Source organism: Podarcis muralis, chromosome 2 (genome assembly GCF_964188315.1).
Source record: "Podarcis muralis chromosome 2, rPodMur119.hap1.1, whole genome shotgun sequence".
NCBI classification, from domain to species: Eukaryota; Metazoa; Chordata; class Lepidosauria; order Squamata; family Lacertidae; genus Podarcis; species Podarcis muralis.
Genome location: NC_135656.1, coordinates 60,979,548 through 60,996,074, shown reverse-complemented (window position 1 = coordinate 60,996,074; position 16,527 = coordinate 60,979,548). Strand labels below are relative to the sequence as shown.

The following is a 16,527-nucleotide window of genomic DNA, read 5'->3' as shown; positions in this document are numbered from 1 at the left end:
GTCCCAAACCATGGACATTCATTTGAAGGTCTTTAAAGGAACATCTGTAGGTTGGGGGTGGCACCTCCACCGTGATCCCAGTCCCTCCCCACAACATGTTCATTGTGCCGGAATTTAAGGTCTGAGAGGGCACCTTCTAGGCATTCCCAGGAAGACAGAGAAGTGGCCATTAGCTAGTTTGGCCCTAAATGATCAGGAGGGGTGTGAGCACCATCTACAGTGGGTGCTCCTGTTCACCCAGACCTCAGTCTGTTATTGAACTGTGTGTGCTCTTATACTTTTTCGGGTACAGGAAACTGGGCTAGACGGAGCCTGAGCCTGACTGTACATTCCCTACTATTTACTTGGCAAAGCTTCAGGGCCAGAGGTTTGCAAAGCTGGAGTTTTTAATGTTTGCATTTTTAGGACGTAATTGCCATCCTCTGTGTCACCAAGGCTGGCTTTCGGCAACAGCGGGGTGATGAATGAAACTCCTTTTAACCCTACTGGGAGCTGCAAGCGGGCATCCCTGTCAGACTTAAAACTCCCTTTTGCATCATGGTGTCTACTGAATTTTGAAAAATCCAGAAAGTACAGAGGTTAATATTCTATTCATTAGCATAGTACAGTGAAGATTTAGAAGGACTTTAGCACTGCTCCTGAGAGAAACAAATAAGATTGCTCTGAAAGCTTTATAATGGCAGGACAAACTGCATTGCTGTGGCCCTCATTCTTTTTCATGCGGTTCTTTGGTTGATTGCTGAATTGCCGGCATATCCAAAGCAGCAAATTCATCTCTAAGAATTATGCTGCTCCTATGCCAGCATCTACCAACAACACTTGTTTTAGTGGTTTATCCCCCTGCTGGTTTCCACATGAATTATTTAGAACATTACAAATAGCTGTTGTTACGGAGCCTAGAAGGAAATTCTTTTCCTGTAAATCCAGCGTAGCTGCCACAGGCAAAACAAACAAAAGTTTCATGGGGAGGGATCTAGCACAATAATTCAGATCACTGTTAGGGTGCATAATGAGATCTCGTATCTTTTGTGCTTATGTAATAATATCTGTCGGTTTAATGGCTCAGTATTTTTGTGACCGTGTGAAGTTTCCATGATGAGCATTAGAATCCTTACGTTTAATTTTAATTTTTGGCAAAAGTTTAAAGTTTAAAGATGTCAAACTAGGAAGAGGGGGGGCCACCAAAATGGTTTCTAAACTACAGTTTTAAAAAACTACAAAGTATCGAAGAGGATCAGTGAAGCTCCTAGCGTAGAATTTTGTTGTTGTTTCAAAATTAATAACTTGGATAGATAAGAATACATGCAGTGACAGAAAACAATTAATTATTCAAATGAAAACCAACAAAATTACACAGCTATAATGCCATGATTAAACATTCTTAGAGACATCCCACTAGGTTTTTCTTCCTCCTCAGCTTGAGCAGTCCATGCTGTGTCAATCATTCCATCATAGCATGCCTTCAACTTGTGAGACAGAACAATCCAACCCCCCCCCCCCCATCTCCCTGGAACCAAGCCAATTTAGGGGGGAGAGGGAGCTGTATTGTGCTTCCACTGACAGAACTCATTAGTTGAATCCTGCCCCAGATGTTCACTTCTAGGAGACAAGAAAGCAACTTCATTTGACCCTTCTGTTTCCTTGCCAGGAGTTTGAATTCCTTCCTAAGGCATGCGTAGAGGAAGACTGACTGAAATCAATGCGGCTTATGTCGGTCATGACTAAATTGTCCCATTGATTTCAACTGGTCCACTCTAAGCATGACCAAGTCTGAATCCAACTCCATGTGCCCTACATCAGTTGTGAAAAGCTCTCACATGTAGGTGGGGGATTAGGGCCTATAGGTTTCCCAGCTGATGTAATGCAATTTGCTCATGTGCATCCTACCTGATTGGCACACCATGGATATGTGTACAAGACGTGATGAGAGAAGCTGCCCCGAAACCATGACATTAAGAAATAGCAATCATCAAATTATCATTGTGTGACTTAAACATGTGCAATATAAACTCACCAGCCTGGACTTCTTTTTCATTGAACCAGATGGGTTACAGGAGACTGGGAACCTTGCAGCAAAAGTTGTGGGAAAACAGGATATCAGGTACGTTCTGTCCGCTGCATCCAACCGCTGCACGATAACACAAACCGCTCTGTCCATGCCAAATACTGCAACAGCGATCGCCCAGAGGGCAGGAGGGTTTGCAACCGGGAGCTTTGCCCTGCGCAGTGGCGGATAGGACCCTGGTCACAGGTAAGCAGGATTTTGTTCTGTCGTTCAAATTACATTTGGAAGTGCCTATATTAATAAGGGTGGTGTCAAATTCACATTAGTGAATTGGTTGTGAGCCTTAGTGTTTCACATCATGGGGGGGGGACATTGAATGTCAAGATTGCACAAGATGCATGTTTGTTGGTTAACTTCCATAATTGTGCAGCAATATAACCATACTGTTAAAAACAAAGAATCTAGTTTGCCTGTCCCTATACTATATTTGCACTCATCTGTCATAATGCAGAACAAAAAAGGGTGGGTGGGTGGGTGGGTGGGTGGTTGGTTGGTTGGTTGGCGGAGTAAGCAGGCAGGCAGGTGGGCACCCCAGGCAGGTCCTCCCATGTTCTTCCTGTTGCCACTGCCAGCTGACCTAGGTGGGTAGAAGAAGGCAAGAAGAAGGTGCTGCAGGCAGGCAGGCAATGCAGGTAAGCCAACAGGTGGAGCACTTGCTGCACTTCTTCTGGTGTTGCCAGAGCTTCTGCCACTGGTGGAGGAAGGGGGAAAGAGGGACTTTCCCCGTCAGTGGTCGCCATACCAACACCAAAAGGAAGCCTACAAAGGCTTGGCTGTGGTGGCAGGGTAAGGATGGGGACTAAGATGGGAAAAACTTTCTCTCCTGCTTTGCCCTCCCACCAGCGGTAGTGGAAGGGTACCCACCCACCTGTGGTGGCAGCAATAGGGAGCATGGGGAAGTTGGGTGAGCTATGGCAGAAGGGTTTGAGAACAAGCTGTGAGATGGAGGAGGAAGGACAGGCAAGCTGTGAAATGATGGGGAGGGGTTTGGGGTAAGGTGTAAAGAGAGGGAGAGGGGTTAGCCAGTTTTAAAGTCACAGGTGAGGGACAGAAACCTTTGGGGATATTCCCAGTACTACTTTGCACCATGTCAGGATGCAGTGAGGCTTCATAGTCCCAAAATCCTGGGAGCGGCTTTGTGGGCAAGAACTGGACCATGCAACCTGCCATCAAAGCCTATGATATGATCAAATCACAAGAATGCAAAACTGATCCCAGGACCAGAAGTCAGTGCAAGAGAGCAGAGACTACAAACCCATCACTGAGACTAAGGGTGGTATTCAACCAAATTTTACTTAGAGTAGTCCCATTGAAATTAAGTTGGGTCCATCAATTCAGTGGATCTGCTCTGAGTAAAAAACTTGAATTCCATTCTGTGAGTGGAAGCACACACCAGGGGCTGGAACAGTCAAATGTTTGTCATCAGTTCAATGAATGCAGAATCTGAAGAGGAGAGCATGTGAAGGCTAAGCTGTGAGGAGGATCACATCAAGTTATGGGGTCAGGGAAGCGATCTGGAACAATGAGCCACCCTGAGGGCAGTAGCCTACATAGCAGGGGATGCATGGACCAGCCATTCAGGATGCTAACCTACTGCAGAGTTTTGCATTTGCTGTACTCAGTTGCTATTATTATTACTATAATTGTTACAAACACTTCAGACAGGCAAACACCCCAAGTCAGAGCCCCTTGTGGGTTTCATTATGCACATAGAACACAAATATGCATACAGCTTACCTCTTTATTTCAATGGACATAGTAGGTCCACAGCAGAAAAGAAGCTCTCTGTGGTTATTGGAGCTTCTTTGCTCCAAAGAAATACAAGGCTGGCTTGTTGTAATCTAACATCTAACACTACCATATATAGCAGTTAGAGTCCACTTTGGTTTAGGGTTCTTGGTTGTACTGATGACGACAATGAACAGTGGTAAGTAACAATAAATAATAATTTTCATATAAATCATGTTACCTGTAACAAATGCCAACTGCCGATAAATTAGCAAAAGTGAAGTTGACTCCTGGTTTCTGGTTTCTCTCCAGTGCTCTGTAACCTGTGGTAATGGTACACAAGACAGACAAGTTCTGTGCAGGACAAGAGAAAACGTTATTGGCTTCTGTAAAGAAGACAAGCCAGAGACAAGGAGGTTATGCATTCTACCTTTGTGTCCCAGTGAGTGCTGATCCCTCTTTTCTATTTATTTGGGGTGGGTGCTTTGTGACAATTGTGCCAGTCATACAATTAAATTTTGTAGTGATTTTTAGAATACAGTAAGCCCACAACTTATGCACATTTAACTTCTGCGTGTTCAGCTTGGCAAAAGACATAAAAAGGGGGCAGGTGTCAATTTTGGTTCTATGATGACACTACCTTTCTACTGGTGTGGTACACATGTTTTCAAACAGGTCCAGGCTGCAACATTTTTAGGCATACATGTTGCAGCCTGGACCTGTTTGAAAACGTGTACCACACCAGTAGAGAGGTAGAGTCATCAGAGAACCAAAATTGTATGTGTGACAAATCCTTGAAATGGTGGGAAGCCTGCATGAAAAAGCATGTGTGTGATGCACAAATTTGTTCTGTTTTGTCTTGACTTTTCTGTAGACATTTCACCAATGTGATGACTTTGAGTAGAGGTGCCCAAACTGACATTATTTAAAACTAATAATGTACTGCTGTGGTTTTTCAAAAGCTATTTTCTTTCTTAGAATAGTAGCTACTAATTCTGTTCAGTCAACCAAAATGGTGCATTAAGAAGCTTACAAATGTGCTAATATTTTTTTTCCTTACTATGTTCTCTTTCAGGAAATTCATCTGATACATCAAAGAAAACTTACAGGATACAATGGCTGTCAAGACCGGACCCAGATTATCCCATCCAGAAAATATCTTCAAGTAAAAGACCCATTTATAACTCTGCCTTTGCCCTTAAATGCATGCCACATCAAATGTGGACTTTGCCTTCTGCTCTATTCTTCTTCCTATATGGAAAGTTTCCTTGAATCTGCCAAGTCTTACCTTGGGCTGAATCTTTTTTTCCCTGCGCTGGGCCTTGGTGCACAGTGTCTTTCTTCTCTGGAGATTGAGTAGCACTTGCTGCAGTGGCGATCGTGAAGGTGTTGGATGTGTGAAGTTGGATCTCTTCGGTGTGTTGGAAGTCCTCTAAAAAGTGAGCTGGTATCAGTTTGCTTGTTGATTGGTGATGGTGAAAAAAGGCTCTTAACTGGCTCATGATTTCAGTTTGATGGTGAAACCGAGAACTTATTGTGAATGTGATCACATCACAATAATGACACCTTGTAGTGCTAAAAGTTCTCCTTTTGTCTAAAGGTCCTCTATCTTACAACAAGTTAGCTTCAGTGTTTTTGCAGGGTAGTCAAATGAAAGTGCTCATTCCATCATGGTTCTTTACAGTCTCATTGCTTATTAACTCATGCGTCACAATTTTTTTAATTCCTGGCTTTAACATTTTCATTTGTTTCCATGAAAAAAGTTGATTACTACAGGTAGATGAAACTCTCTTGATATTCCTGTCAAATGCTGCTACTGTGCTATGCTTTTATTGAAGCTCTTTTACCTATATTTTTTCTTTCCAAAACCAGCAAGGGAATCTTCACACAATTTTGCCAGAAAGTTCCTTGTTATTATTATTTTTTAACACATATAATGCAAATAGGAAACCAGTATGGCAAAACATGTGGTCTATGCTACAGGTTGTGGTGTGCAGTATTTCAATATCATTGAGACAATATGACATTGTCGTGCTGTGCAATGTCAAGAATTGTTCAGCAGTGAACTCTTTATACATCATTGCATCCATCAGTCTTTTTTCACCATTTGCATGTTTGACTTGACTGGTTCAGTTGTGTGTGTGTATGTGAGCGTGCGCGTGTATGTTTGTGATCTATAGATGTGTCAACTGGCAAACATAACAGTGTGAACAATGACAGAATTACCTCAATTTTTATTGCTTTGTTTCATTTTGCTTAGGGAGAAAGAAACTACATTTAGAAAAATGCCTTAAACTTTAATTGCATTGGCATTAACCACCAGTTCCAGCTTTAAATATACAAATAGTGCACTGGTACCATGAATTGATATTCATGTACGGTGTTTTTACTTGAATGCTAAAACACTGGACGGACGTTTGCACAGTCGGGTGTATGAGGAAGGAAAGGATCACTACCCACCTAAAAGAAAGGGCCATTGCCCAACTTACCCTGTTTTAACTGGTAGATATTTGCTTCGGCATGTGTTTGTGCTGAAGATCTATAACTCGCTGTTCATAAAACCACTTATATAAACATCAAATAACAGGCGCATATCAGTACCTGTGGATCATGGCAAATTGCTTGCTACCTTTCTCCACCAAATCATATCCCTTAGGAAGGTGGTCCTGTGGATCTTCTAACAATGTAGCACTTCAAAATTGTCATTATCATGTGATCACATATTTAAATTTTGCTGTTACTATGATGATTGCCTGCAACCTGTTCGTAATTTTACATGGCAACGAAAAAGGCAAAGACACGTTATCTGGCACTAAATACTGTTATGTAAAATAATTGGTGTTTAACTGTTATCAACTTATTCATGACTGTTAGTTACCTTTAAATAGACAACTGTTGAGTGATGTTTCAAGCTATGGATGGCTATAGAGAATGGTGCAATAAGGTATCTGGGCATTGTGCACTAGATCTATATGCACTTTGGTTTATCAGGGATATTTTATTAGTGTTTTGTATGTATTTAACATATTATTAAAGATGTGCCAATTCAGTTTGCTTTTCAATATTTTTTTATGAGGCCAGTTGAAATGTGTACCAAAGTGACTGTGCAAATGACTATTTTTTTCTTACTGCTCAGTTGAAGACATACTTCCAGTCTGTCATGCATACTACAAAATAAAATAAGATGAAAGTTCAGCAGGTCTGGCAGTTTTGCTTTAGGAAAACAAAATAAACTTACTCTGACATATATGCAAGAGAAACAACCAAGAGTGCACCTTAAAGACTAAGGTTTATTGTGGCTATAAACTTTTGAGAGTGCAACTGGGTTGCAGCTGACAGACATCTATGCCCCCCCAAAATATGCCCCCCCAAAATACTCTGATTCTCTTGTTTTTGCTGCAACAGACTAACATGGCTATCCTTCTGGAGATTTCTTTATATAAAATGTAATTATGAATGGGAAGTATATTGACTGTATCACAAGAGTCAATTATTTCATGTGGCTCTGTATTTGATCTGCATGTTTTGGGGAATGTTTCACTGTTGTTGAAATAAGGCATTTTTCTAAAGATGCTTTAAGAGGTTCTTACATTGAACAGCCAACAAACTTAATTTAAGTTTGAAATACTTGCTACGATTTACTCATCTTATAAATTTGGTAATATTCTAATCCTATTTCTTAGAATGGGTTTATATATAAAGAATAGATGTTATCCTCATAGAACACAATATTCACCTTTATATTGTTCTCTCATCCTCAAAACAAAAGGACTGATAGTTCATGTAGAAAGGGGCTAATTTAAAGTTGTCTTCTTTGTTAATCATTTCTAAATTTCCTAGACTGATATGTTTGCCAACTAAACACACTCATACCCTAATTTATTTAAGTAAAGGATGCGTGAAGAGACGCCGTGTATCCTTTCTAAAATCAGTGAATGCGTCTGCATTTGATCAGGTGATGCTTTATGTTGCAATGTGGTTGAGAGCCTGACACACATGCTGCTGCTATACCTGCCTGCAGTGCTGTTCTAATAGCCTTGTGATGTTGCGATGACATCATGGTTACTTGCACCCTTCCCCTTAGAACACTTGAAAATGTGCATTTGAAACCTCACGGGGGACCGATGCTGCTGGGAGGGTGGATATCAAGCAGGGAAATAGGTGGGGTTAAGCCCTCCTCTACAAACACCACTCATTGCTTCTCTGCTCCTTGTTGCCCTCACTGGAAGAACTTGCCCCTGCTCCAAAAGGGCCATTGAGCTTTACAAATGGATTTTTACCATTTGAGCCCTAGTATTACCAGGGCAGGCCAAATACGTTCTGGTGCTTGAAGCACTCCTCCCACTAATTAAGAAATGGAACTATCATCCTGGTGAGCTCCATGGAGGCTTCATTGAAATGGACAAGAGCAAAACAAGGTTCATTCAGTGAGGCTTGCACTGGAAAGTTTCTCAGTGGATTGTAAATCATGACATCACTTCCAACAGTTTAAAATCTGCTTCACTCAGGCTTACCTTATGTTAAGGTGGCATGGGTGCCCTCCAGAAGTAAACACATAAAGGGATGAGTGACAGGAACATATTCTTGAGCAGTATTGTGCATGCCCCAGGGTCCCTGGATTTGATCTCGCTGTCAGTTCCTTGTCTGTACAAAGGTGTTTGGAAGAACCTGCCTCCTGTTCATCCTGTATATAATAGGTGCAGGAAACACTGGTGTTAGACCAATAGAACAGCAGCAAAATGGCACCATCTACAGCCGTGAGAGAGGTGTCTGCAGGTTCAGGAGAACCTCAAGGTTTGAAAAAGCACTGAAAAAAACTTAGTTTCCTAACAGGGAAACTAAGCATGGGGGTCAGAAACCCAGGTGGGAAGGAGAATGGAATGGCTTGTGTTGAATAGGGAGCATTGTACATTACAACTGTAACATTTGCTGCCATGGTAAAGTGCTTTCTTTCTTTTTTTTAGTATAGTATTTCCCCCCCTGCTTTGGGATTTCTCCAGAACTTCTACAATGTATTAGCATTGACCTTCAATTTTTCACCACTCATTCTGGCCACTCATTCTGTATATCCCAATGCCGCTGTTAAATTCTTTTAATCCTAGGAGGCCATGAAGCAGAAATTCTTCTTTTTGGGCAGTTTACCAAATCTGCTAGCTGGATGTCAATATGCTAATGTAAAACAAATCCTTGCTGTAATCAAAACAACAACAACAGGGATGCAATAAAAAAACCATTTGAGGTTCTAAGAAGTTACCTGAAGTTTCCATTGCAGCCCCTGGCTAAGGAAAATCAGAGTCTAGTGGCCAGCAATATAGACTGATTGACTGCCCCTGGAGTTCTTCAACTTAATGAACCAGGAGTCCGTTTTCAGTGGCGCAAGCTAAAGCTGGTTGTTCAGGGCCAGGGGTCTGATGTTATGGATACCATGTGAGAGAAGCTACTGGAAATGCTTCAGCATGGTGACAACGACATGCAACCCCTGCAGTGTGTCAGAGATGCTCATGAATTTCCACACTCAATGCAAGCTGCTGATACAAGTGTAAGGAAATTCTCCATGTGATTAAGGTAATCCATCTGGTGAGTGGTCCCTCCCAGACACCATATGGATCCATTGCTACACAATTACATCCTATTAAGCAGCCATAATATATGTGAGTCTGAGGCCAAGAGTATCTTGAAACCACAACATTCAGGAATGTAAGTGGGTCCCCTTCTAATTTGTCATCACATATCATAAAGGTTGGAGGAGCAGTGTGTAAAATTCTGGTGTGAAATTTTAGATCACTGCAAGAAATGGGAGAATGCTTCCGTCAAGGCCCAGTACCAGGTCTTAGTAATATTGTATACAAGAACCTCTAAGTCCAAGTTTGCTTGATTCTGACTCTGGTTTTATAGTATACACATAATTCCTGTTTTTCTCTTCCAGAAGAACGTTGCCAAGGAGACAAGTCAACGTTTTGTCGCATGGAAGTTCTCTCTCGGTACTGTACAATTCCTGGTTACAATAAACTATGTTGCAAGTCTTGTAAAATGTACAGTAACAAAACAGGAAGTGGAAACTCAACAGAACCCAACCATAGCAAGGTTAACGATATCGAAGAGGCTACCTCTCCCACACTTACAACACCTGTTGACGTTCACATCCCACATACCACTTCAGGCCCACCCATTGTTCCCAAGATAAGCATCACTGGTTCCAATGCAACTGAAGATCGGCCAGAAGGCAACATAGTGGATGTTCCGTATAAAATTCACGGACTGGAAAATGAAGTGCCACACCACAATATCATCTTGCGGAGGAGACCACCTTATGAACGGACAAGGAACCAAAGAATTCAAGAGCTGGTGGCTGAAAAAAGGAAACAAGAAATGCTCAGGAAATTGCATTAAAATGGAAAGATAACACAAAGTTGTTTTCCTCTCTTATAGAGAGATGCTACCACCGCTGCAGCAAAGCCCATGTCATCATAGAGACTTAGATACAAATAGTGGTGCTATGGCAGAAATGCCAAATGCTATAGCCTGCAATAAAAAGGAAATTTAGGATTATTTAAGTTAATATAAATATTATAATGGCTAGGGTTACAAGGTGCGACAGATACTAGTGCAATATCCTCATAGGTTTCACTGCTACTTAGCGGTGGTGCCTCGCTAAGGTCAGCAGGGTTCTTTTGTGGGCTCTCTTGCGCCCTCAGTGTGTGTTCTTGAGTCCAACAGAACATTTCTGGGGTGCACTCTGTAGAATTAAGAAGAGATTCTAATAGCTTGATCCAAATCCCTCAGCAATGTTTGGAGGCCTACTGATAGAACCTCAGCTTCAGGGAAGCACATGTCTGGTTTTTTTTTAAAAAAAAAAATCAAGTCCTACCTATACTTATTTGGAAATAAGTTCAATTTATTTCAGTGGAACTTATGTCAAAGTCAGTGTGCTGGAATCTGGTGTGCCATTTTTGCCTGTCTTTCCATTGAATTAAATGGTGGTGCTACCATACTCAGACGGCAGCATAAAATGGGCTACCATGATATAAAGGACCTAATTCAGATCCTGTTTCAGGAATCAAGCATAAATCAAGCTTTCTGTTAACCACTTGAAAGACAAAAGTAGGTCAGAATTGATGCCACGTAATGTACAAAATGAGGGAGGCGGGTGGCGCTGTGGGTTAAACCACAGAGCCTAGGACTTGCCGATCAGAAGGTCGGCGCTTCGAATCCCCGAAACGGGGTGAGCACTCCCGTTGTTCAGTCCCTGCTCCTGCCAACCTAGCAGTTTGAAAGCACGTCAAAGTGCAAGTAGATAAATAGGTACCGCTCTGGCGGGAAGGTAAACGGCGTTTCCGTGCGCTGCTCTGGTTCGCCAGAAGCGGCTTAGTCATGCTGGCCACATGACCCGGAAGCTGTCTGCGGACAAATGCCGGCTCCCTCGGCCAATAAAGCGAGATGAGCGCCGCAACCCCAGAGTCGGTCACGACTGGACCTAATGGTCAGGGGTCCCTTTACCTTTACCTTTAATGTACAAAATAAGAAAGCAAAAACAACAACAGAATGATAACTACTACATGCAGCACAAGTCAGACCAAAGGAGCTTTTAACACTGTTGTCCTTGTAGAAGGAAAATTTACATGCTAGTGTTGGGGGTTGCTCCGGTAAGAGGCATCATCACTGTATCTGCTTTTTCTCACACTTAGGGACCAATACATTCTTAACATTAATCAATATACTAGCCCCAGTCAACTTCAGCTAGAGGAGTAGCACACTAAACTTTAGCACCATGTTCTAAAATAATAGCATTCAGGAAAATATGTTTTAAATTATTAATATATTCACTCACCGGATTGAGCTGCATTGCCCCAGTCACCTCTGGTTCTGCATTTCATCATCTTAAATGCTTGCAATGAAATTACTACAGAGTTTTAACAGTGTGCAGATCATTTCCCCCAACTTTTACCAATACTCTGATTCATTTAAATGACTGGATTGCCCTTTGATTTCAGTTGGTGCTTTTTGTGTGTGAAAAAAAAATGTAGCTATTGCTTATTCCGGGGTTTTTTTTACAGTGCAATGTTATGTAACTGTGATGGTGAACAACTTGGGTTTTCAGCCATTCATTAGGACAACTGTACTGTAGCAGAAGCAAACGCATGTCATTATGCATATATATGTATACACAGTACTGAATCGCTTAGCAATGTATAGTTTGACAGCCCTTTGAGTACTGGTTTCATCCCTCACAGCACTTTCAGAAAGCATGCAGCAACATAGTCGGTTTACTGCTCATTTTGATCAAAGATCAATGTACAGTCAGATCCTAAAGGTGTTTATTTGCCAGTAAGCCCAAGCACTGGGACTTACTTCTCAATAGGTGTGCTCAGGACAGCAACTTTAGATTGGTTATTCAAAAACATCCATGTTAATTCCTGATTAGGTATGGTCTTAAAGCTTGAGCCAGGTCTGAAAACAAAGTTTCCCCATCAATTTAACTTGATAGTGGAATAGATCACACTCCCAGGTATATCTGCTATTTTTACACATCTAGTGGCTGCTGGGGAAAATAGCTGAGCACAGGGAAATATTTTGGGTGCTGTTGCTAGTAGTTCAATGGCTGCATGGACTAAAAAGCCTGTATGTGGTGTGTGTGTTAAAAATATATATCTTCCTACTCTGACTACCATGTTTATCTGAGCTGCTTAATGCTTACCAGTTAATGGAAGGTTCTGAATGCTGTTGCTGCCTTCATAATCTAATTGAACAGCAGCTCATTAGTACAAGTTAAACCACAGATTTCAGAGGCAACTTATTAAGCAATTCAAAGTTTTCATTGGCATACCTTGTAGGTGGCAAATAGATGGTGGTTGTTCAAAATCATCCATGTTAATTAATGAGTAGATTCCATTTCAACCAGATCTCATGAGACCAATATCTGGATATCATATAATTAGCCTCATCACTCTTTTACATTCACTGGGAATAAAATTTTGCATGCTATTATAATGATGGCATACAATATAGGATGGGTTTTATATTCAAGCAGCGTGAGTTCCCCTTTTAAAATGTATTGCTCCTGATCTCTAGCCACATGCAACAGCTACCGGCATAAGAATAGCAATGTTAGCCTGCTTCTACACAGGTATCTTTATTGGGATCGGAATGGTTGTTCTATGAGGGAGGGTTCCAACGTACACTACTATTGACATAGCAGAACATTCTGGAAACAGTAAACATTTCAAGACTAGTACCAGGGCCGGCCCATTGATGAGGCAAAGTGAGGTGATTGCCTCAGGTGACAGGATTCACTGGGGCAGCAGATCCTGATGTTCCGTAGCACCATTTTGGAGCCAAAATGTCCTGGACTGGCCCTGGCTGGCCTTCCTCTGAAATTGTAGAACTCATCTGAAAGACATAGGTTTGCTTTTTTGCCAAACAGTCTGATTCCACTTTCTCTTTGTCCCCCTTCATATTAATGTACTTTCATGAACACCTGTGGTGGAAAATATTTTCCAAATGACAGCCTATTTAGTGGGAGAGGTCTTTCCAGTGTAAGGCCTGATATAATCTTAATCTTGCTTAATTCAGAAGTTAGTTTCTCCACCCCACCCCCTCAAAAAAGGGGGCAATTGCGTGTTCTGTTCTGTATATGTAGCATAATAATGTGAAGTGTCTGAAGAAATAAATCCCATGACAGCTAATTAATTTTATTGGAACTTGCTAATGATATTGGAAGCAATTAGGGGCATGTGTTAGTAATTAGGGACATAGAATTGCTCAGTTTTTCTGGAAAGGCTGCCACCCAGCAGAATGCTTTGGAGCACAATATTATGCCATCGCTTCGTGGAAATGAGGACAATTTCATACATTTATTTTGTTCCAAACAAATGGAGAAAAGTGGCTTTTGGTCTGTTTAGGCCATTATCTAGAAGCACGTGTGGAAAAAAGAAAAAAAAAAGAAAAAAAAGAAGCACGTGTGAATAAGGGCTTCACATGCCCAGTGGGTCTTTCACCTCGTATCATACTAACCCCCCCCCCCCTTGATGTATTGTAAGCAGCTTTTAAAATGTTGGGGGCTTCGGTGAGGCAAAGAAATGAGGGGGGAAGCCCAGCAAGGCACACTTGACTGAAAAAGGTAACACTGTGCCTATATAGCCTTCATTAATGTGGAAGTCAAGCAACAGTGGGAGATATGTATTAAAGTAGCTCCACTATCCTTGGTATTTCTCCCCTCAAAAAGGGTTTCCCCATAATCCTGCTACGATGGGGGAAGGAGCATCACTGCAAATCATCTTGCTGTCCCATATTTATTTTATCACCTCACGTTTTCCCATCCACTTTCTTCCACAAGACTCTGTGATGCAGTGATAGGGCTTCTGTGCCTTTACAGTCGTATGGGTCGACTGGGTACAGTCGTATGGGTAGAAGTCTGAGAGGCACAGCTTACCTTATAACTGAAACTCGGTGCTGGGAAGAACTTCGGCTGTTAGATTCGTGCCTATTGTCTTGCTGTTCAGGGCATATTAGACCTACAAGAAAGAAAAAGAAAGTAACTGTATACAGGACAAGTCCTACAGTAGTGCTGCCCAGTAACATTGGAGCACATTGCCAGCTAAATAATGAGAAAAGTACTTATTGTTTAACTCTTAATGGACAAGAATTTCTATATTTACAAAAATTAAAATGTGGGCTTATTATTATTTTGTATGAAACATATACAGATCTTTTCCTTCCTTGCTGCTTCCTCTCTTCCTCCTGCATCTGTAGTTTTGTATTAGAAGATAACTACCCTGACCAACGCTGGCCACGTGACCCGGAAGTGTCTCCGGACAGCGCTGGCCCCCGGCCTCTTGAGTGAGATGGGCGCACAACCCTAGAGTCTGTCAAGACTGGCCCGTACGGGCAGGGGTACCTTTACCTTTACCTTTTTTACCCTGACCAAGGCACTCTTTGTGACAGTATTTACTGCTACAGAATACCGTCACCTTTTAATTTCTTTTTGTATTGGCACCCTACAAAAAACAGCAACCCACAAAAGCACTGCCAAACAAAATCCCCTTTCTTTGTAGCTGTCTCCTAGTTGCTTTTTATAGACAGAGGTGGCTGCCAGCATGTTGACAGAATGGGCTAATTACTTACTATATGTCTAAGCATACATACTAGATATGGAAGTGGAATGCAAAAAGGGAAACCACAAGTGAAAATCAACTGTCTCGTGCCTAACCCAGGCTGGATCTAGACACATCAAAGAAGTGTTTTAGTTAAACGCATTGGAAACTTTGTATGAGAAATCAGGTTAGCAAAAATGGGACTCCACAGCCCCATCTGGTGGCACATATATGCATATGCAACACATATAAATCACTTTTTCTTTACCAACCTGGCTGAGTCCTAGACTACTACAGTACCTGATTTCTCTTGTGCTGGAATAACTGGGTTAATTCTTGTTTGACGAACCTTTCATAATTTGTTGACTCTATTGTGGAGCATGCAGTGTCTTCTTTTTCATTATATACCAAGCCATCTACACAGTAGCCTAATGCTACTTGTTCATTTTAAAGCATAGCTACGCCTCTGGTGCAGCATAGTACTGTAGAATGACACAGCTCTTCTAACTAACACAGCTCTTCTTCTGGACCCGCCCCCCCACCTTTTTTTTTTGCTTCTTTAATAGCTGCTTGATCTGCAAACCTGAGCAGGCAATAATGTTTCTCTTCAGGCTGTGAAAGGCTTCAGTGGCTGGTTCCTGCAGCTCAAGGTGTTGCAAAGGAGTAGGCAGGGATATGTTTCTAGTTTGTTGAAACCCTTAAGTTCAACTGCCTCAGTAAGCGTGTTTCATGTAAATTACTGCTGCCCCCTGTTATTATTATTTTTTTTTACCCCTGTTGAAATCTGGCTGTGGCTGCTTTGCCTTTAGCACCACACTGTTACCATTTTACTCTGTCTATCCCCATATATCAAAGCCCTACGTTTTAATGTACAAGAGTTTTCTGAACTAAGTTATTCATTTGAATGCAGAATTTTCTCTCCTCAGTTAACACAGCCATTCAAAAGCTGTGCACCCACGGAGACCAAAATGGGGCCTTTGAACATGAGCATCCGACATGTGTTAGGCCCTTGACAATCCTGTGCCTACTGGCTCATTATCAGAGACCAGCTGTACAAATGCACCCACATCCAAGTGCAAGATTCAACGTGCATTTGGAAATGCAAGGAAAATGCTCCTTGTTGCCAGACAAAAGCTGGGTCCTGCTGGCTGTGGGTGCAGGGAATGCCAGCACATGCCAGATTTTCAAGCATTTTCCAACAAGTGCCCTATGTCATGTGAACAGACCCTCAGAATGCCTTGCTTGAAATATCTCCAAATGGTGCTTCACCCAGTACTCAAAGGGTTTTTTTGTGATTTACTTTTACTATGTAATGCATTTACTACTACTATATTTACTCACCTACAATGCACAGTATTACCTATGTTCGTATGGCACAGCCATTCACATACAATGCATATGCCTTAACGTCAGCTGCAATGAATAGCCATGAATTGTATATTAAAATGTATATACAAATCAGAACCTTTAATTTTATAATTTATTAAAGTCCAGATGTCTGGGTTCTTTTGCAAAGGAGTTTGACTTTTTAACTTTGATTACTCAATCCGTGCTTTTGCTTAAAGACCAACGTAATTGCCAGTCTGATGTCCTCCAACCCAGCTAAGAGGAATATGGACAAGCTCTCAAAGGGGTAGAAATCAC

At 41.7% G+C, this 16,527-nt stretch overlaps 1 protein-coding gene across 1 annotated transcript in view; it reads left to right on the top strand.

Annotated features, from left to right (window-relative positions):
• The window catches only part of ADAMTS2 (ADAM metallopeptidase with thrombospondin type 1 motif 2), a 209,139-nt gene extending 198,503 nt beyond the window's left edge, over positions 1–10,636 (top strand). The window contains exons 19-22 of the mRNA XM_028718223.2: positions 2,044–2,251; positions 4,106–4,235; positions 4,869–4,958; positions 9,720–10,636. Of these exons, the coding sequence (XP_028574056.2) occupies positions 2,044–2,251; positions 4,106–4,235; positions 4,869–4,958; positions 9,720–10,183 (892 nt within the window). The 3' untranslated portion in view covers positions 10,184–10,636. The remainder of the gene's footprint in view (positions 1–2,043; positions 2,252–4,105; positions 4,236–4,868; positions 4,959–9,719) is intronic.
• Positions 10,637–16,527: the final 5,891 nt, after the last annotated feature.